This window comes from Castor canadensis, chromosome 7 (genome assembly GCF_047511655.1).
Source record: "Castor canadensis chromosome 7, mCasCan1.hap1v2, whole genome shotgun sequence".
Taxonomy (NCBI): Eukaryota; Metazoa; Chordata; class Mammalia; order Rodentia; family Castoridae; genus Castor; species Castor canadensis.
In genome coordinates, this window is record NC_133392.1 from 40765456 (window position 1) to 40788160 (window position 22705).

Genomic DNA, 22705 nt, shown 5'->3' on the forward strand with positions numbered 1-22705 from the left:
TGATCTAATGTCCACATATGAGGGAGAACATATGATTTTTGGTCTTTTGGGCCAGGCTAACCTCACTCAGAATTATGTTCTCCAATTCCATCCATTTACCAGTGAATGATAACATTTCGTTCTTCTTCATGGCTGCATAAAATTCCATTGTGTATAGATACCACATTTTCTTGATCCATTCATTAGTAGTGGGGCATCTTGGCTGTTTCCATAACTTGGCTATTGTGAATAGTGCTGCAATAAACATGGGTGTGCAGGTGCCTCTGGAGTAACCTGTGTCACAGTCTTTTGGGTATATCCCCAAGAGTGGTATTGCTGGATCAAATGGTAGATCAATGTTTAGCTTTGTAAGTAGCCTCCAAATTTTTTTCCAGAGTGGTTGTATTAGTTTACATTCCCACCAAAAGTGTAGGAGGGTTCCTTTTTCCCCACATCCTTGCCAACTCCTGGTGGAGGTGGTATTGCTAATGATGGCTATTTTAACAGGGGGGAGGTGGAATCTTAGTGTGGTTTTAATTTGCATTTCCTTTATTGCTAGAGATAGTGAGTATTTTTTCATGTGTTTTTTGGCCATTTGAATTTCCTCTTTTGAGAAAGTTCTGTTTAGTTCACTTGCCCATTTCTTTATTGGTTCATTAGTTCTGAGAGAATTAATTTTTTAAGTTCTATGTCTGATGTGTAGCTGGCAAATATTTTCTCCCACTCTGTGGGTGTTCTCTTCAGTTTAGAGACCATTTCTTTTGTTGAGCAGAAGCTCTTTAGTTTTATGAAGTCCCATTTATCTATGCTATCTCTTAGTTGCTGTGCTGCTGGGGTTCCATTGAGAAAGTTCTTACCTATACCTACTAATTCCAGAGTATTTCCTACTCTTTCCTGTATCAACTTTAGAGTTTGTGGTCTGATATTAAGATCCTTGATCCATTTTGAGATAATATTGGTATAGGGTGATATACATGGATCTAGTTTCAGTTTTTTGCAGACTGCTAACCAGTTTTCCCAGTAGTTTTTGTTGAATAGGCTGTCTTTTCTCCATCATATATTTTTAGCACCTTTGTCAAAGACAAGTTGGTTATAGTTGTGTGGCTTCATATCTGGGTCCTCTTTTGTGTTCCACAGGTCTTCATGTCTGTTTTTGTGCCAGTACCATGCTGTTTTTATTGTTATTGCTTTGTAATATAGTTTGAAGTCAGGTATTGTGATACCTCCTGCATTGTTCTTTTGACTGAGTATTGCCTTGGCTATTCGTGGCCTCTTGTGTTTCCATATAAATTTCACAGTAGATTTTTCAATCTCTTTAATGAATGTCATTGGAATTTTGATGGGAATTGCATTAAACATGTAGATTACTTTGGGGAGTATCGACATTTTTACTATGTTGATTCTACCAATCCATGAACGTGGGAGATCTCTCCACTTTCTATAGTCCTCCTCAATCTCTTTCTTCAGAAGTTTATAGTTTTCCTTGTAGAGGTCGTTCACATCCTTTGTAAGTTTACACCTAGGTATTTGATTTTTTTTGAGGCTATTGTAAATGGAATTGCTTTCATATATTCTTTTTCAGTTTGTTCATTATTAGTGTATAGAAATGCTAATGATTTTTCTTGTTCATTGTATATCCTGCTACCTTGCTGTAGCTATTGATGATGTCTATTGGGTCTTTAAGGTATAGGATCATGTCATCTGAAAATAGGGATATTTTGACAGTTTCTTTACCTATTTGTATTCCTTTTATGCCTTCTTCTTGCCTAATTGCTCTGGCTAGGAATTCCAGTACTATGTTGAATAGGAGTGGAGGTAGTGGGCATCCTTGTCTAGTTCCTGATTTTAGAGGGAATGGTTTCAGTTTTTCTCTGTTAAGTATAATGCTGGCTGTAGGTTTGTCATATATAGCTTTTATAATGTTGAGGTTCTTTCCTTCTATTCCTAGTTTTCTTAGAGCTTTTATCATGAAATAGTGTTGGATCTTATCAAAGGCTTTTTCTGCATCTATTGAGATGATCAAGTGGTTTTTGTCTTTGCTTCTGTTAATGTGGTTTATTATGTTTATTGATTTTCATATGTTGAACCACCCCTGCATTCCTGGGATGAGGCCTACTTGGTCATGTTGAATAATCTTTTTGATGTGTTGCTGTATTTGGTTTGCCATTATTTTGTTGAGGATTTTTGCATCAATATTCCTTAAGGAGATTGGCCTATAGTTCTCCTTTTTGGAGGTGTCTTTGCCTGGTTTTGGGATAAGTGTAATACTGGCTTAATAAAATGTGTTAGGCAGTTTTCCTTCCCATTCTATTTCATGGAACAGTTTAAGGAGGGTTGGTATTAGTTCTTCTTTAAAGGTTTAATTGAATTCAGCAGAGGATCCATCAGGTCCTGGACTTTTCTTTTTGGGAAGACTCTTGTTGCTGCTTCAATTTCATTTTGTGTTATAGAATTATTCAGCTGATTAGTATCCTCTTGGTTCAGTTTTGGGTGATCATATGTATCTAGAAATCTGTCCATTTCTTTAAGATTTTCAAATTTATTTGAATATAGGTTCTCGAGGTAGTCTCTGATGATTTCCTGGACTTCCATGGTGTTTGTTGTTATTGCCCCTTTTGCATTCCTGATTCTACTAATTTGGGTTTTTTCTCTCCTCATTTTAGTCAGGTTTGTCAGGGGTCTATCGATCTTGTTTATTTTTTCAAAGAACCAAGTTTTTGTTTCACTAATTCTTTGTATGGTTTTTTTGGTTTCTATTTCGTTTACTTCAGCTCTTATTTTTATTATTTCTCTCCTTCTATTTGTTTTGGGATTTGCTTGTTCTTGTTTTTCTAGGAGTTTGAGATGTATCATTAGGTCATTGATTTGGGATCTTTCAGTCTTTTTAATATATGCACTCATGGCTATAAACTTTCCTCTCAGGACTGCCTTTGCTGTGTCCCATAGGTTCTGGTAGGTTGTGTTTTCATTTTCATTGACTTCCAAGAACTTTTTAATTTCTTCTTTTATTTCATCCATGACCCATTTTTCATTAAGTAATGAGTTATTCAGTTTCCAGCTGTTTGCATGTTTTTTGTCTTTACTTTTGTTTTTGATTTCTAGTTTTATTGCATTGTGATCAGATGGTATGCATTGTAAAATTTCTATTTTCTTATATTTGCTGAGGCTTGCTTTGTGCCCTAGGATATGATCTATTTGGGAGAAGGTTCTATGGGCTGCTGAGAAGAATGTATATTGTGTAGAAGTTGGATGAAATGTTCTGTAGACATCAACTAGGTCCATTTGATCTATTGTCTATTTTAGATCTTGGATTTCTTTATTGATTTTTTGTTTGGATGACCTATCTTTTCACAGGTCTTGAATTGTTTATTAATAGTTCTTTGGTTTTTCCTTTAATTACCATTTCATCTTTGAGTTCTGAGATTCTGTCTTCTGTTTGTTCTATTCTGCTGGATTGGCCTTCCATTTTGTTTTGCAATTCTGTTTCGTTCTTTTTTCTGAGGTTTTCCATATCCTGGGTCATTTCCTCTTTAATGTTGTCTATTTTTGTCCTGAGTTCATTTATCTCTTTATTAATCATGGTCTTTGTTTCACTTTGGTGTTTATACAATGCTTCTATGGTTTTCTTTATTTCTTCTTTTGCTTTTTCAAATTCTCTATTTTTGTTGTCTTGGAATTTCTTGAGTGTCTCCCATACATTTTGGTGGACCATATCCAGTATCATCTCTATAAAATTCTCATTGAGTACCTGTAGTATTTCTTCTTTTAGATTATTCTTGTGGGCTTCATTGGGTTCTTTGGCATAGTTTATCTTCATTTTGTAGGAGTCTGGATCTGAGTATCTGTTTTCTTCATTTCCCTCTGGTTCCTGTACTAATTTTTTGCTGTGGGGAAACTGGTTTTCCTGTTTTTTCTGTCTTCCCATCATTGCCCTTGGTGTTGTTATTGTCCCTGTACTGTGTGCAATTAAGTATTTTCTAGCTTGTAATAACAGCACTGGTGATATTTAGAATGGAAGGGAGATGGAAAGCAAAGAATTTAAAGGAAAAGGGAAAAACAAATAAACAAGTAGAAAAAAACCAAAGAAAAAAACAAAAAAAGTTTCAAAGATATAAACAGGGAGAGATAGTGTACTAATCAACCATAGCTGAACAGGCATTAGAGAGACAGAGAGAGGATTGAAAATAAAAAATAAAAATAAATAAATAAAAATAAATAAAATAAATGAAAAAACATGTATATATATATACACGTTCAAATGCAATAAAGTTTCAGTGTTAATAATTTTTGTGTTCATCCCTCAGCCTCCAGTCCTGGAGATGGTGCCTCAGAAGTAGTTCTGTGGTTGTCTCATCAAAGGGAAAAAGACTGGAAAAACCAAAATAAATTGCACACACACACACACACACACACACACACACAAAACCCCAAAAGTGTCCTGAGTTCAAATGCAATACAGTTTCAGTAGGTTTTTCAGCATACAGGTGTAGTTCGGTTGTTGACTCATCAAAGGTAGGGAGAGAGAAAAAAGGGTCTGGAGACAGTTCTGTGAATGGCTATCTTTGGCTGTGGCTTGCCTGCCTGCTGCTGTCAGCCTGTTGTTGCTGGAGGCTTTATTTATGCAGATCTCAGAAGTGAGCTTAACACTCACCTGGCCCCGCAGGCTTTGTTTACTCAGAGTTCTCCAGTGCCTGAGCCACTGCTACAAGCTTTCCCATTTCCAAGCACACTGGGGGAGGTGACATTGCACCCGCTTTCTCAGGCCTTCGTGTTTATTTACAGTTCATGTGGGAAGTGGGTCTTCTCCCCTCTCCTGTGGAGTTTTCCTCCCACAGCTGCTTTTACAAGCTTTCCCACTCTTGGTTGCTGGGCATGTGCTGCTGCTCCTGCCTTCTCTGGCCAGCTTGTTTATTTACAGCTCACATGGGAAGTGGGTCTTCCCCTCTCTCCTGTGGAGTTTTCCTCCCTCCGCCACTTTTACAAGCTTTCCTGCTCCTGGTTGCTGGGTGTGTGCCACCGCTCCTGCTTTCTCTGGCCCAGCTTTTTTATTTACAGTTCCGTGAGGGATTCCCTTCCCCCCCAATTTTGGCACTTGGAGCACCCCACCCTTTTTGCTATGTTTCTTTTGTTGTTGTTGTTATTGCTTATTATTCAGTTTTTCTTTTTTCCCTGGGTGGGGGTCGGTCTGTCCAGGGGGCTATGCTGATCTGGCCCAGGGGTGTCTGTGGGAGTACCGCATACCACTTAGCTCACCTTTTGGTCTGCGTCTTCCCAAGCCATATGGTCACTGGTGTCTGGTGGCGGTGCGGGAGCCCTTCTGTAAATAAAAAATGTTAAACGAACAGTTTTATGTTAGTGAATATGAAATTTGCAGAGAAGAAGTAGTCATAGCTGGTGTGGGATTGGGTGTGTATGGCTTAATTTCAGAAAAAGAGAATGTTAAAATGAAGCTACATCTTAGTGAGAAGCTATAGTTTTAAGAAAAAAGAAAAGGAAATAAAGAGATATTCAAGTACAAACCCAGGTGTTAAAAGGTAATGCCATTAAACAAATCTGCCATGTTGTTCTAAAGGGAGAGAAGGTGGCAGAAAGTTCAATTTTGTAGGAAGGAGCTACTTCAGCCTGTGATGGGTGCTGGTGGTATGATTGTAATGCTGTTTATTTAATTTGGAATTTACTGATTTCCTGCTACTGTGAAGATTTAATTATTGAATTAAAGAACTCCCATTTTCCTTCTTTTGATAGTAGTTACAGCTCAGTTTTTACTTCCTTCATAATTTATAATCATATACTTAAAACTTAACTCTTTTTAATCATATAATAGCATATGTTAGTTGTACAGGAGTTTTTCATTGTGACATTTCCATATATGCTTAAAATGTACCTTAGTTAGGTTTATCCCCACCATCATTTTTCCTCATCCCCCTTCTCCCTGCTTAAAACAATTTCAACAGCCTTCATTATTCTCCTTTCATACAAGAATATAAAGTACATCAACCATATTCATCCTAGTTTAACCTCTCCATTCCCCTTCCCCCTCCCACTAATACCCACTTCCTTACAGGACCTGTTTTACATTATGTCCTTCATATTCATTGTTCAAAGGGGTTTCACCCTTGGATGTATTGTACTTTAATCAGATTAACCCCCTCTGTTGCTCTCCCTTCCCCTTCCCCTGCAGCCTATTATCCAACAGCTGTGGGCATAATTTACTTTGGTCCATTCAACCCCTTCTATTACTTTCCCCTCACCCCTTTACCTCCCATCTCCCCATTTTTCAACAGTTTTCAGTACACATCCTTATATTCTTTACCTTCACATCTTATGCTATGTGATATTACTGATGCTCTAGCATTCTCTTTTCCTTTCCTTCTTTCTCCAAGTTCCATTGAGTAGTTCCACATTACAAACATGTTCTACATCTGAGTTTGTGTACAATCATGCTTGTTTTTGTGTATATGTTTATCTTTGGATCTGTCTTCCATGTATGAGAGAAATCATGCAGTTTTTGTGCTTCTGATCCTGCCTTACTTCACTTAACAGGATTTCCTCCAATTGTATCCATTTACCTTAAAACCACATGTATACTCCATTGTGTATATATACCACAATTTCTTGATCCATTCATCAATTGTAGGGCACCTCAGTTATTTCCAAAGCTTGGCTATTGTGTATAGTGCTGTGATGAACATTGGTGTACAGGTGTCTCTACTGCATCCTGTCATATGTTCCTTTGGGTAGATGCCCAGGAGCAGCATTACTGGATCATATGGCAGTTCTATCTCTAGTTTTTTGAGGAATCTCCATACTGCTCCATACTCCATAGTGATCATACTAATTTGTGTTCCCACCAGCAGTGTATAAGGGTTCCTGTTTCACTACATCCTCTCCACCATTCATTGCTGTTATTACCTTTGATTATGGCCACTGGGGTGAGAGGAAATCTAAGTGTTGTTTTGATTTACTTCTCTTTTATAACCAGGGAAGTTGAACACTTCATGTATTTACTGGCCATTTGTACCTCTTCCTTTGAGAATTCCCTGTTTAATTCATGTGCCCATTTCTTCATTGGGGGTGTTGATTTTTTGGAGACTGAGTTTTTTGAGTTCCCTGTAGACTCTGGATATTAGTTCCTTATTGAATGAGTAGCTGGCAAAGATTTTCTTCCATTTTATGGGTTGTCACTTGAGTCTAGTATCTGTTTCCTTTGCTGTGCAGAATCTCTTTAGTTTGATGCAGTCCCATTTGTTCATTGTTTCTATAGATGCTGAGCCTTTTGAGTTCTGTTTAGGAAGTTGTTCTCTATACCTATCTGTTCCAGTGTATTTCCTACTGTTTTCTGGAGTTGTTTCAGTTTCAGGGCTTATATTAAGGTCTTTGATCCACTTTGAGTAGATTTTGGTACAGGGTGAAAGACATACATATAGTGTATAATACATGTATTACATAATTATTGTAATTATGTAATAATATGTAATTATATTATAATATGTAACATAATATAATGAATATTACAATATATTTATAATTAATATAACTATATACTGAAATTATATAATTATGATATATAATATATATGTATGTATCTTACATTTTATTCATCTTTTCATCAGTTGCAGGGCATCTGAGCTTTTTCCACAACTTGGCTATTGTGAATAGTACTGCAATAAACATAGGTGTGCAAATATCTTTATTGTAACCTGAATTACATACCTTTGGAAATCACTGAATAATATGGTAGTTCTGCTTTTTGTTTTTTTGAGGAAACTCCGTTCTGCTTTACATAGTGGTTGTACTCATTTATATTCCCATCAACAGCATATTAGAAAGGGTTTCTCTTTCCCCATGTCCCGCCAAAATGTGTTGTTGTTTGTGTTTTTGATGATAGCTGTTCTGATATGAGTGAGGTGAAATCTTAATGTAGTTTTGATTTGCATTTTCTTTATGGCCAGGGATGTAATTATTGGCCATTTGGTCTTCTTCCTTTGAAAAGGCTCTGTTCAGTTCATTTGCCCATTTCTTCATTGGGTTATTGATTCTTTGGGAGTCTAGTTTCTTGAGCTCCCTGTATACTCTGGCTATTAATCCCTTGTCAGATGTATAGGTGGTAAAGATTTTTCTCCCCTTCTATGGGCTGTCTCTTCAGTCTAGTGGCTATTTCCTTTGCTGTGCAGAAGCTTTTAAGTTTCATGTAGTCCCATTTGTCAATCCTTTCTCTTAATTGTTGAGCTATTGGAGTTCTACTCAGGAAGTTATTGCCTATGAAAAGTTAATTCTTATTTCATCAGGTTATACCTGTTTCTCTTCTTTTTTTTTCTCAAGATGAGGTTTTGTGTCTCTATCCTTTTGCCATAGCTTAAATGTTTTGTTCATTCAAATTCATGTGTTTGAAGTTTAATCCCAATGCAACAGTGTTGAGAAGTTGGGACCTAATGAAATGTATTTAGGGCACAAGGATTTTGCATTCATGAATGGATTGATGTCCTTATGAAAAGGGCTCACAGCAGTGGGTTCTTTACTCTGCTCTTCTGCCATGTGAGGAACAGAGGTCCTGTCTCCTCATCTTGAGGATGTAGTATTCCAGGCATCATCTTGGAAGCATGCTGGTGCTTGATCTTGGAGTTCCAACTTTCAGAATTGTGAAAAATACATTTCTGTTCTTTAGAAATTACCCAATCACAGGTATTCTATTTCAGCAGCACAAAAAGACTAAGATTAAGACACATTCCATTATCTCTTTTTCTTCTGTTTCCAACTCAAATATTAAGGTTGATGTTTTATGTTCTATTCTTTAATCATAATTACCAATCCATAAAGTTGAAAAACTAGTGACATTTCTATTGTGTGAACATGATTTACCTTTAGTCAGAACCCTATGACTGCATTTCTTTCTCTAGGATGTGTCAGTATGATCCCAGATATGATTGAACAATGCAAGAAATTTATTAGGAGAAACACCTATAAGACAAAGTGGGACAGGAGCACAGAGAGGTTGAGAGAGTTGTCTGTCACTGACTTCGGTCTGATGACAAATGTGGGAGAGACAGAAAGAAAAAAAAGTTGAAAGTATAGATTACAGTATAGTTTTAAGGAAAATTTGGCAAGGCTAGTGGAGTCCTTGGGCCCAAATTTCCTGTCATAGTAGCAAACTTGGGTCTGACTTAGTGTCCTTGTCATACTGAGAAGCATGGCCAAAGTGCAAAAACTATAATGGATTTCAGTTTATAGCAGATGAGATTACAGTAGATGGAGGGCTAAGAGGTGCTTCATGTGGCCACTACATTAGTGTAGCAATGTTATTACCTCCTGATCTTCATTTCCTGAGTAGCTAGGATTACAGACTTGAGTCACAGCACCCAGCTCTCTATGTTCTTTCACCTCAGTTGTAAACATATTCCATAAAAAAACTATCCTGGAATGAGCCTGTGCTGTAGTTGATGTCATGTTGGCATAATCACTTCAGATCAACTATCAATTAAGATCTAACCTGGTGTAACAAAGTTATTGATTACATTTATAAACTGCCAACCAAGGAAGAGTACTACTATTGCAGGAGCCAGGAGAAACTACAGTCTACAAATTAGTTATAAAATTTTAATAAGTCACATCACAGACTGATCCTCAATTTTCATATCAATAAAGTTGGTTGGAATAGGCATTTTCTTAGTCTGCTCCTGGTCCTAATGTTCTGGGTCTATAAAGTTATTGAGTTGAGGAAATTTGCATTTAACATCAGTCTAGAAAGAAACAGTGCTTGCTTCTATTTTAGTCTTGAAACTCTGATTCATGCACATGACTACCTGCTAAGACTAATTCTGTGCCCAGAGAGGATAGGATCTTCTAGAGCTTCTTTACTCTGATAGCCACTTTTCTTGCCAACTGATTCATCATTTGTTGAAAGGGTTTTTCTCAACTTTTATGAGGTGATGAGCATGGCCTTAGTGCTGAATGGAATAGTTTCCAAGAGCAACTTCATGATTTGGAGAAGAGTCACTTGTTTTCCTGAAGGGTCAAATTACCCTGAAGGGCAATGGCAGCTACATCCCTGAGCATATTTTTAGGTAGGTCTAAAAGGCAAGGAAAGAAACTTGGACCTGGCACTGTGGGATTTTATCAGGCTCAATAGGCTGAATTTATCTAGTAGGATTTGCACCTATCTCAGGATTTGAGTCAATTGGTAAGAGCAGCTTTCAGAGATGGGGCAGTATACTATGCAATCCAACCTAGGCAATTTTAATTAAATATAATATATTGAGTATATGTTGAAGGATTCAAATAGCGAACAAATACTCAAAGGACTAAAGAACTCTTGGCTTAAGCCTATCAGCCTAATTTATTTTATTCAGTTTATATTTTTGCATTGTAGATTAGTAGCTCTCAAGTTCTTGCACACTAGTATCATCTGGGAAACTTAAAAATGTATGCCTGGGCCACACCCATGCCTATTAAGTTATTCTCTGGAGGGTGAGACTCAGACATTAAGTGTTTTGAGAAGTTATTAACTTCTCAGGTGATTCCAATGTACAGTCAAGTTTGAGGAGCAGTATGTAGACCCTTGCTACTCAAAATGCAGTCAGAAAAGCAGTAATAGCATTACCTGGATTCTCAGGCTTCTTCTGAGACCTCTTGACTCAGAATCTCTTAACAAGATTGCTATGTGAGTTGTATGTGTTAGTTTGAGAAGTGCAATGGTAGATAGTCCATGTTTCCCAAAGACACGTTCTGTTACAAGCACAACTTATCTGATTTCTAAAGAAAATTACTTGAAGCAAATAATCTCTATGATTCACTGTCTGAATGGCCCCTGATGTCAATTTTTCTGGATTACGTGACAAGCTCTGGAATTTTTAATGTACTTTAAAGGAAGAAAGCAACTACCTAATTTCACACTAAGAACTTAGAGAAAGGTACTGGGGAGGAGATGAGGGAAAGAAAGTTGAATCTAAAAGTGCAATAAAGAGCTAAGGTGCTTTGTGTGTGTGTGTGTGTGTGTGTGTGTGTGTGTGTGTATCAGAGAGAGAACTTTTTTTTTTTAAGTGGGTAATTCTGATAGATTTTAAAGAGATTCTTCAGAGATTTGACTAAGTAGAATTTTGGGAAGAGATTCAAGATAGTCCTGGTTTAATTCCTTTGAATTTATCTTATTTTACTTCTCAGACAGTACTGGGGTCTTCTCAACTAAGGACCTCATACTTGCTAGGCAGGCAGGCACTCTTAAGACTTGAGCTACTCTGCCAGCTTTTTCATTTGATTTTAGGTGATGTGGTTTCAGAGCTGTCAGTCAATCCTAATATTCTGAGATAAGATCTTTCCCAAACCTCTAATTCTTCATTGTTTCATCTTTCTTATTATTTTTCCCAACCTTTCTATTCAGAGAATCCATGTAACAGGATGGGAATTCTTTATGTCTAAACCTGGACTATAGCACTGTGTGTGTGTAGTTTCATTTAAGATTTCTTCTTACAAATGGAGTACACATTGTACACATGTATGTAATTACAATAAACCCCCCTCATATTATTAATGTAGACTAATTCAAAATGTAACAAAACTATTTTTAAAAATGGGGCTAATCCCATTATTAAGGAAACTAAAAACAAACAAATGGATGAGGGATATAGAACGGGCAAGACCATCCTATCAAAGGTATAATGGCACTAAGTCACTTTCTTACCTGGTGTTAAGATGACTTTGGGTGTTTACAGGTATCTAAATTTCTATGACTTGCCCCTAAAAGCTTCTCATTTAGTATGCCTGTGATGGAATATGGCAATTAAAAAAATTTTTTTGGTGGTGGGAATTGACCCAGGACTTGGAACATGCTCTGCCATCGAGCTATACCCACAGCCCTGGGAATCTGATTTTTTAGAATGCATCACAGTGACTCTGATTTAGGGTTAGGTTGATGAACCACTGATACAACTGAGACTAAAAATTAGGTCAGATTTCATTTTGAATCCTAGCTTGTCACTTAGTAGCTGTGCAATTTTGAGAATGGTTAATTTTTTCAGTCTTGCTTCATTCATTTGCAGTGTTGAGACATTTAATAAGGTTAGCATCTTAAAGTGCCTGGCACAGTAAATACAAAATACAAAGCACTATTTTATATTACCCTATGATGGTATCAGGGTGGGATCTTCTATCACAGTATGCATATGTACATATACATATGCATATATGTATATGTATGTATACATATATACATATACATGGAATGACATATCCCAGATCATTCCATGCTCACTTTGTCATCTACCTTTTGTCACACTAAATTTGGACTGGTTCTATCCAAGACTTATAACCCTCAAAAAAGCTGGTGAATAAGATGGGGGATGAGTTCTGCGGGGCTACTCAGCTTTATTGGATGTGCAATAATTTCAGGCAACACAGTTATCTTTAGGCCAAAATCCTTCCAGTTGTTCAACCCATTTTTTTTGGAAGTTGTCTGAATCACAATTTTTGGCAGCTGCTGATACAATATGTCTTTTTCCTTTGTTCCACCTTCCATGAACTACTCAGGTCCTACCTATCTTTTTCCCCTCTATGATGCTGAGGTGGAAAGAAATAGAAGAACCAGACTGAAGAGAAACAATACCTAAAATCTCAATAGAGACAGTGTACTATGGGCTTCAATGTTAAGAATGTTAGGCAAGTACTTTACCTCTGAGCTATACCACCAGCCGTCCTTTTTGAAATACTTGTGAGAAACACATTAATTTCAATCTATATACCTTTGGTGTTTGAGGCTGCCAGCATAAAAACTTGGTCAGTTTACCCCTATACCTGCAGTCAATGTTTCTAGGGAAGTCAACTTTCTCCCCATTTTTGGATTTCAGGGTAAGCTGTGTGTCTTAGAACCATGGGCCATGAGGGATGATTTGAGAATAGTTCAGTTTCCTAATGATTTTTACCAGACCTAGACTTCCTAGATAGTTGTTGGAGGAGATATACTCCTTGGTATTGGAAAAGAACATAAAAGCATGCAACAGCCATCTTAAGATCACAAAAAGGGAAGGGCTTTCTCAGAGTGGAGTCGAAGTGGATAAAGAAGAGCTTGCAATTTACCATGGTCACACTTGAACCAAGACTTGCTTGAAAACAAGATTTACTTTGTTTCTGTTTTAAAGTCAGTGTAAGCTGGGTTTTCTGTTATCTTTTTGTTTTTTGCAATGAATAGCTTCTTCTAAATAAGCTTTTCCTAAACAACTTTTTAAAGATGTATGAGTCATCTGAATTGAAAAGGTACCAGTTTCAAAAAGCCAACTGCTCAGATAAGGTATGTAAAAGATGAGCCTTCAAGTAGCACATCTGGAAAGACTTACACATGAGAACAGGTAACAAGTGGATACTTTGATTTGGCTACATTAATAAAAAGTATAGTTCGTAAGAAAGATAAAAGGAACCACTCTACCATTCTAGTCCTAAAACCTTACCATAAGTATTGAGTTAAATTCTTAGGACAAACCATTAGCAAATGATAAAAATAATTTGGACAGGACTCATATTGACTATGATTGGAGAGACAAGATTGTAGGGTGAAAAGTCATGTTTAAACTTAAGAGTCTCGGGAGAGAAGAGACAACTGTCTTCAAATATATCAAGGTAAAGCAGTAGACATTTGGTTTTTGACTGCTCAGCATCACTTGTCTTCCAATAATCATGACTGATATAGTATGTTTGGTGACCCACTAATTCCTTTGAACTTATCTGAAATTAGTACTGCCTCTGTACTACTAAATTCCATCAGTTATTACATTCCCAGTTTTGCTTGCTTCAGCTTAAGTTACATTTTTTTTTTTACCATTTTAAGTCATGTGTTTTAACTGACAGTGTCTTTAAAAAGTAGACCTTTAATGTCTCTAAAACAAATGGACCAAAATGTTAAGTTATAGACCAAAAGTCTTTAGTTAAATGGAACAAATTTCTAAGAATAAGTGTGCTCTAAAAAATAAAATTATCTATTTGGGAAGCTGATTTTAGGTTCGAATTCTGGTTCATTGATAATGATCTATTTCATCCCAAGAGTCTCTGAAGTTCTAAATAGCTGTAAGCTTTAAAAAGGTAAATACAACTTTTGGCAAAATTTAAATTATAGCTGGTCATTTTTCAGTACTGGGGTTTGAACTCAGGGCCTACACCTTGAGCCATTCTACCAGCCCCCACCATTTTTTTCATGATTTTTTTTTTGTTTTTTGAGATAGTCTCATGAACTATTTGCCCAGGCTGGTTCAAACAGCAATCCTCCTGATCTCTGCCTGCTGAGTAGCTAGGATTATAGGTGTGAGCCACTAGCACCCTGTTCATTCAACGCCTAATGGAGCTGACTCTTCATGTACTGATTCTATACATAGTATAACTTCCATATTTCAATGTTATAATGTCTAGTAAATTTAGTCACTTTAATAAGACTTTAAAGCCTATTTTTTTTTAAAGTTTTTCTTTCTTTTGAGACAGGGTCTTGAACTTAGAATTCTCCTGCCTCAGCCTCCTGGCAGCTGGGATTAACAGGAACTATGCCTGGCTCCTATTATTTTAAATATAGAGGCTTATCTGTATTTGCACTTTGATACTGTAACTATTTTATTGAATATGAAGCCACTGCTTGGTAACATTACTTGAATTACATTATTTCCAACGGGAGAAAGGACCTGGTTTGACAGGCAGTATCCTAATCCCTTTCTGAATATTTGAAAGGGAAAAATGTTCTATTGAAAGGTCAGGACTTTAAACTTGAATTTTGAATTTCTTGGGTAAAGATAATTTCTGTACCAGTACTCTTCTTCTTAAATAGATAAAAACAAGCAGTGGCTTAAGTAAAACAAAACATTTAAAATAATTTAATCCATGAGATACACTGCAGTATCTCTGTACGTCTGGATATTCACAGATAAAAGATCTGGAAGGATACTTATCAAACTATTAACAATTTACCTTTGGGGATAGATTGGGTTAGTGAGGGAAGTACTCTTACTTTTAAATTAATATGCTTCTGTACTATTTGAAAAAATAGAAAGAGAATTCTTTTATAAAAACCAAAAATATAATAGAAATTTTAAAAGTAAAAATAACAAGAGAAAGTTAAACACACACATAGTAATTTTAAGAGCTACACTGGAAAAGTGGAAATTTAAATCACCTGGCAAACCTTTTCTGCTTGTACACACTTGTGTAGTCCATCGTCAAATATTAGAGAAGCCAGATCACCACATCCCAACTGAAAAACTGCCCTGGGGTAAGAGTCCTGCAGTAATACCCTGCAGGTGTATATAAAACCAAAAGCAAAGTTTTAACCATTCCTGGAGGATCTAAAGGAAAAAAAATGACAATCTGTAAACTTCATACAAAAGAAAAAGGGTAACAGAAGTCACTATGGAATACTAAAATAGTTAATCGAAGGCCAGAAATGGGAGGTATGAGAACTCTACCTAGTCCAAACCCCAACATAATATACTGAAATGTTGGACGGTATCTGGGAACATAGGTTAGAGACACCTACTTTATCCATGTTTGTCAGTTCTCTGAATTTCTCAATTAATTAGCTTTTTATCTCAAAGATTTTAACCTAAAAACACTGATTAATGGGAAAGAATTAATTCCATTTAGATTCAGTGTGTTTTTCTAGTCCAAAAAACAGAGAAATATGATTTATGATTTTCCAATATTTATTTTTCCTCATAATTTCTAGATACTTAATGAACATCTGCAAGATGACATGTCTGATTTCTCATGAATTCTCTACTATACTATCTAAAATTTTGAGAAAATATTTTCCTGTTTTAGTTTTTCTCATTTTATTGAAGTCACCAGAGGTGACAAACTTTTCAGTATTCTTTTTTCCAATAAAGAGATTCTTTAGGTGACTATCATATGGACAATTAAGTATCTCATTAAAGTCAAAACATCTGTAACTGCAAAGTTCTGTCTTTTCTGAGTGTTCCTCACTTAGCTATCAATGTTTCTGTAGGATTATACTTACTTCGTAATATAGGACAGTTCACAAAATTTAACAAAAATATTATAAATAGCAGAGATAAAGAACATAAAGTCATAATGGCCATACTATTTTAAATGGTAACAGCTGGACTGTTGCTGTTTTTTAATGGATTATAGTAATTAAAAAGAAAGAAAACAGCAAAAGATTAATCATAATGTATAAAAAAGCATTTAGCATGAAAAATTCTGTTACACAATAACTATTCAAGCAATACTGGTTCTATAATGAACAATGAGTGAAAATGTAAGAATCTCAAACGGAAGAAAAAGCTTAGAACTAATTTCCTAGAATTATGTTTTTAAATGGAAAGTTGGAGCTCACAGAGAGCTGTAAGGAATTCTGCATTTTCTGGATCTATCTTTTGTGCCCTTTCATAGAATTCAGCAGCTTGTCTCTTCTCCCCCTCCAGCCTGTAAACAAAACCTAGAGCACCTAAACTCTGCACATCTAAAGCATTGTGACAAAGTCTCTTCGTAGCCAATTTCTTCACGGCACCTGTCAGTTTGGTACGTAAGGATGACCTGTCTTTGACCTTTAAGGCTTCTAAATAATGGTGGATGGCAGTATTTTCTGATTTACAGTGAAATTCCTGAAAGCGGCCATAGTGGTAGTGGATCTGATGTTTGTGATCATCAGTTATGTTCTCCAGACGAAGGGCTTTCTGGAAAATGTATTCAGCATTGCTATATTGGCCTCCCTCAGCATACATATTGGCTAGGTCTGTGTAGGCAAATGCAAACATAGAGTCTCGTTCCACAGCTGCTTTGAAATGAAATATAGCTGATGTAATCAGCTCATCAACCTTCAGTTTGTCCTTTCCTTTAGGTCTGTTGCGTGTGGACTTCTTGATTTGAATCATTTGTGCCCTGTAGCAAAGGCCCATCTGGTGATGCAGAAAAGAAGAGGTTGGTGTCACCTCCAAGGCCTTTTTTAAAAGTTCAAGAGCTTTGTCCCAGGAATTTTTCCTCCTATAGAACTTGGCTGCATAACGTAGGACATAAGGCTGGGATGATATCTGGTCTAGGATCTCTTCAATATACCTTTCCCCTTCAGCCTCTGCATGTACATCTTGAAGCTTCAGTGCCAGAAAAACCTTAATGTAGGTGTTATCTGGGTTTAGGGTAACAGCTTTCCTCAGAGGTCCCAGAGAAAAGCTTTTTACAGACCCTTCTCTGTCAGAATCATCCAGCCGGTATACTGTGATGGCATAGCCAATGTTAAATTCTGGATTGTCAGGTTCTACTTCCAAAGCCTTCTCAAAAGCTGCTTTAGCCTTTTGGTAATACTTTCCTCCAAATTTCAAGAGTGCCCACCCTTTCTCACAGTCAATCTCAGGACGGTCCAGTTTGTAGCTAGAAGGACTAGAAAATTCCCTGCAGACATTCTCTACCTTATCTATATACTTCTGAACATCTTCAAGCTGGTCCATGTGGTAAGACACCCAGGCATAGTTTCCCCAAGTGACCAGACTTCGTACTTCTTTTTCATCTGGGTGTTCTTTATGAATTATTTCTTCTGCATGTTCCAAGCACTCTAAGGCATCTTTATTTTGGCCTTTTAGATGTTTCACATAGGCAAGTAAATTATAAAGAGCAAGTCTGGATTTTGTAGTGAGAAACTCAAGTTGTTGCCCAATTGTATCTTCCACATCAAGTAGATCAATGTCTTCTTTAAGTAAATTCCATGTAAAGTGACATTCTAACTCTAACAGAATGGTCTTCAAGGAGTTCGTAGGAATTTCACTGCAAAACATAAAATTGTTTTTAATTTTTGAATAAAGTAAATAATTAATTTCCTAAACCTTTAATACTATTTTTGCATATAAGCTAATTTTATCTCTAACTTAACAGTTAAAACACTAGGTTCTAGTAACTTTTATGCTGAGTTTCCTTTATGTGTGGATTTATCCCAGAAATAACATATTTAAACTGTTTACTGCAAAACCAGTTCTGGTTTCTACATTGTAGGATGCCTATTCTCTCTGTATTTTCTGCAGGGAAGGGAAAAAATAAGAGGAGATGGCTGGGGGGTAGGGCATAGCTCAAATGGCAAAGTGCTTGCCATCAAGCACAAGTTTCTGAGTTTAATCCTCAACACTACACACACACACATAGAAAAAAACCCCAAAAAACCCAAAAATACTTTGGGGGCTAGGCATGGTGACACATGCCTGTAATCCTAGCTAAGGGGGTGAGGGGAGCAGAAATGGAAGGATCATGATTGGAGGTTAACTCAGGTAAAGTTAGCAAGACTCTATCTGAAAAATAAACTTAATTTAAATGGACTGGAGGCCTGGCTCAAGTAGTGGAGCTCTTGCTTAGCAAGTGCAAGGCCCTGAGTCTCAACAACCATACTGAGAGACAGAGAGACAGAGAGAGAGAATATAAAAGAAGTTCTTTGAAGGGGACAGAGAAGTAAAAGCAATATTATTGTTTTTGCAGAAAAAGGAAGGAAGAAAGCAGGCTCCTCAGAGACAAAGAAAACAAAAACAACAAAACAAACCACAAACAACAGACAGGAAAAGGTACATCAAGAGAAGAAAGAAGCTTAAGGTTGAGATAGATAAAAGGAGAGTAACAGATTTAGAGGAAGATGGAGGAAGAGAAAAGAAATAAAGAAGCTCCGTAGGTTCTGATATGAATGCCACATTCTCTGACTCCCAGGACTGTGGGCCAATAAAAAAGGCTAAAACCTACTACCATTGCCTTCAAGAAGCATTTGCTGAGCACCCTTTGTACCAGGCACAGTGAAATCTTTGTGGAGTCCATTAGAGAGCCTGTTTCTGAAACTAGGAAGATGAGAGGAAAGGCAGGGATGGGAAATATTTATTCATTATGTGCAAGATCTTCTAAATAACAAGGGGAATGCAACTGTGAATAAGGCTCAGTCTTGTTTATAGATGGTATATATTATAAGGAAACAATCACATCAAGTTTATATTGTAAGAAAACAGTCAAATAAATTGTGTTCCAATAAAATTCCATAGAAGTAACTTAGGAAGGGTACATAGTTCAGTGTTATAGATATCAATGGCTTATACTTCTCAATTGCAAACATGAGAAACCCAGAATGTCTTTTGATTTTCTTTTTAGGACCACCTCTCCCCTACTCTCTGTTCATCTGATTTAAGAGGGGCTATCCAGCCCTCACTCCATCCAGTCTGCATGAAGGCACAAATATCTAAGCCATTCCCTGGACCCAATGATTTATTCAGATACTCCAATTAAAATCTAGTTTTGCTGAAATTGGACTTTTTTCTGGAAATCTCTTCCCTCTAAAAAGTTTAGGCTGGTAGAATAATAAGTCTGGAGCTGCTGGGGGTCACCTTTCCAAACCCTTAGAGAGAAACTGCTTGAGAAAGAATCTAACGTACAAGGAAGCAGAACTTCGATAGGAAGAGAACAAAATACTAATGACACTGAGTACCTAGATTTAGCCTTACCTGGATCACTGGCTCTTTCCCTGGACTTCTATTTACTTGCACTAATCAATCTTTCTCAGTCTTTCAATCTCTGTCTCTCTCTCTCTGTGGAAGCCAGTTTGAATTGGGTTTCTACTGTCTGCAACTGACAAAGTCCTGATTAATTTATCCAGTTTTATTTGTTTGTTTTGCCAGTAGTGGTGGTGAGATGACCAGCAAGGACTTTCTAAAATTACTATTGAGAATAATTAAGGGTCACAAGAAAAGTACAGACAAAAAAAATTACCTAAGGCCTCTCTCAATATAGGGAAACAGTCTAATTATGGGATGAAAAGCCCTCTTACATGTGTGTGAGTATTTCCTATTCTGGTTCACAGGGGACCACCTCTTTGTCTTGTATGAACAATATACTATGTAGTCACATGCTTGTTCATGATTATAATTTTTCAACTAGTAAACATTTATTGGTCATGTCATGCACATCAAGCGATTTTCTATTATAACTGATATGTCAATGAACAAGATAGAAAAAGGTCCTTTCTTATGGTGATTCTTTCTAGGAAAGGATTCTAAAGGAGATGACAAAAAATAAACATGTAAACAATTCAATAGACAACATCATGAAGACATTACTGAAATGGGTCCAAGTGAGAATGTGATGTGGAGAAGTCAATGTGGGGAGTACAGACCACTCTTTTAAGGACTGTTATTATGATGAGAGTACAAAAAAACAGCTTTAGTTGGAAGGAGATTGTAATTGCTTAGTCTAAACCATACTATCTTTGTTTTGACATGGGGCAAAAATTTGGTCCCCTTGCTTCCACTCTTGGCCCCCTATGATCCACTCACCATATGGCACCAGTAAACTTTTGAAAAGGTAAATCAGATTATGTAGCTCTACTGCTTAAAATCTCCCAATGGCTTCCCAACACCCTTAGATTATTAGTAGAGCCCTTGCTATGATCTACAAATCCCTTGCTGTGTCTACTTAGCCAACCTCTCCTACTAACCTCCCCCCCTCACTCACTGTGCTTTAGACATACTGACCTTCGTATCTTGAGCATTTTCAGCTTTGGGACTTTTTTTTTTTTTTAACCTGCTGTTCTTTTTCTACCTGGTATGTTCTCCCAAATCTATGTATGACTACTTTCCTGTAATTCAGATCAAATACTCCCTACCTAACAGGTTACCTTGCGGCAGAGCTATCTAAAATAGTCCCCTCCAATTTAATTCACTCTCTAGACCATTATACTGCACTGTCCCTTGTAGCTCTTACCACTTTCTGAATTATGTTACTTACTTATCTGTTTGTCTGTTTCCTCCATTAAAATATAAGCCCCATGAGAATAAGGGTCTTGTTCTGATTTTTTTCACCTCTGTGGATGTCAGACACATAAAAGAAGCTTAATAAATATTTATTGAATGAATGAATCCAGTTATGTTCTGCAAGCTCCTGAAATGTTCAAGATAGGTCCAGGTATTAAAAACACCAGAATTCCAGATGAGGGAATCCGTGACAGTTACTCCCTTCCAAATGATGGCTCCAAACTTTTCTTTCACTTCAGTAGTCCCTGTCCCACTTATTTTATATCCTGCGTTGCTCTCTGTCTGCCTCTAGGTTTGATTCTGAAAATAGGTCTTGCACTGTTTTGCATGATCCAGACTGGGAGACTTGGCAGGATCTTCCCTTCTCTGGTGTAAGTGCACCAAAAGCAGGGACAAGACACATCATGCCCTTTCAGACTACCCAAATCCAATGCAATATGGCCATCACAGAGTAAAATGAACACCTGCTGAAGGTATCAAACAGCCCTACCCAAGAAGGATAAGGCTGCTCAGGCATTAGGAATGTAGCTGTAAGAACTCAATGGGGACATTCGATGGGGCACTGAAGTACTATGCTCAGACCCTGAAATTTATGCACAATTGGACACTGTGAGAGGCTTCACTTTTAAGTGGTATCTACTTAATTTTTTAAGTTTGTCTCTGGCAAGCTGGTAATTCAGAGAAGCTACTGAATTAAGAAAGGTAACATTTATTTTTAGATCATTTTGTTTTTTTGCAAGAAGTAAATGAAAGACTTTTCATTGTCCTCTGGGAGCCAGTGGGGCCAGAACCTCTTTCACTCCACCTTGCAAATAAATATAGTGCACCCATCTCTCTTTTCCTGGCTGTTTCTCCAAGCACCTTCCTGGTATCTCCCTCCTCTCTTACAAATATTAGAAGTGATGTACCTACACATTTTAAAACTGATAATAATAACTGACATTTACTGTGCAAAATTATATGCTAAGCAACCAATTAATCCTTTCCACAGTCCCAAGAGGTGGATGGCATTATTACTATTTTTTACAAGTGAAAAACATACAGAGTTTAGGCAACTTTGCTTTGGGTCACTCAACTGGTAATCCAAAGCTCAGAGCCAGAATTTAAAACAAGGGATTGTCTGTGTCTAGAGAGAGCCGTTAACCTCTCCTTACCCACCTCATTCAGGGTGGATGGTCACTAACCACTTGCAGGGGAAGCTACTAGCTACCTGGGGATACAAATTGGGTAAGAACAGAAATGAGCCAAGAAATGAGCCACAAGAAATGAGCCAAGGAGACGAATACTGGGATCCTCATAGATTAACAATCTCCCAGGAAGGGAAAAACTCACACCCAGGCAAAATGGCAGTGGAGACAATGGCACACGGAGGGAAGGGCAGCTGGAAGACGGCCTGGGAAGGAAAGGCATGAGACACCCTAGGGGACCGGGCCACATAGCTGCGGCCCGGAATGTCCCGGGGGAGGGGGAGGGGGAAGTGGGAGGGGTCCTGCGCAGGAGAGGAGCTTGGCCACGGTCCATGAAGAGCCACAGGGAGGGGACGGGCCTCCCGTGGGAGGAGTCGCGCGGCCACAGCCCAAACGGTCCGGACACCCGGGAAGTATCCGCCCCGCCACGCTCCCCGACCCAGAGGGCCTCGGACTCCGCGGCGCAGGACGCGGCTCCCGCGGAGCGTCCCGAACGCTGACGCCGCACTGCCGGGCGCGAGAGGCGCGTCCCTTATACATGGCCACCGCGCTGCTGGGGAAACCAACGCTGACAGAGCGTTAATGTAAAACAAAGGCGACGCGGGGCCGGGGAGGGCAGCCCTTACCTCATGGTGACCGGGGCCGCAGGAGCTGTGGAGGCGGCGGCCCTCGTGCTGTTCGCTCAGTATCAGGGGCGCGGCGGCCGCGCGGCGACGGCCCATGTGCGCATGCGCGCGCCTCCCGCCAGGCGTAGCCCGCGCGCGACGCGGCCCCCCGGCGGGGGGTCTTTGTTAAATC

General features: G+C 38.0%; 1 protein-coding gene across 1 annotated transcript; it reads right to left on the reverse strand.

Moving 5' to 3' along the window:
• Nucleotides 1–15623: 15623 nt before the first annotated feature.
• On the reverse strand, nucleotides 15624–22666 carry Ifit5 (interferon induced protein with tetratricopeptide repeats 5). Its single transcript, XM_020177758.2, has 2 exons — nucleotides 22534–22666; nucleotides 15624–17715 (listed from the first exon to the last, which is right to left on the reverse strand). Exons 1-2 carry the CDS (start codon nucleotides 22536–22538, stop codon nucleotides 16272–16274), a joined length of 1449 nt encoding a protein of 482 aa, XP_020033347.1. The 5' UTR covers nucleotides 22539–22666; the 3' UTR covers nucleotides 15624–16271.
• Nucleotides 22667–22705: the final 39 nt, after the last annotated feature.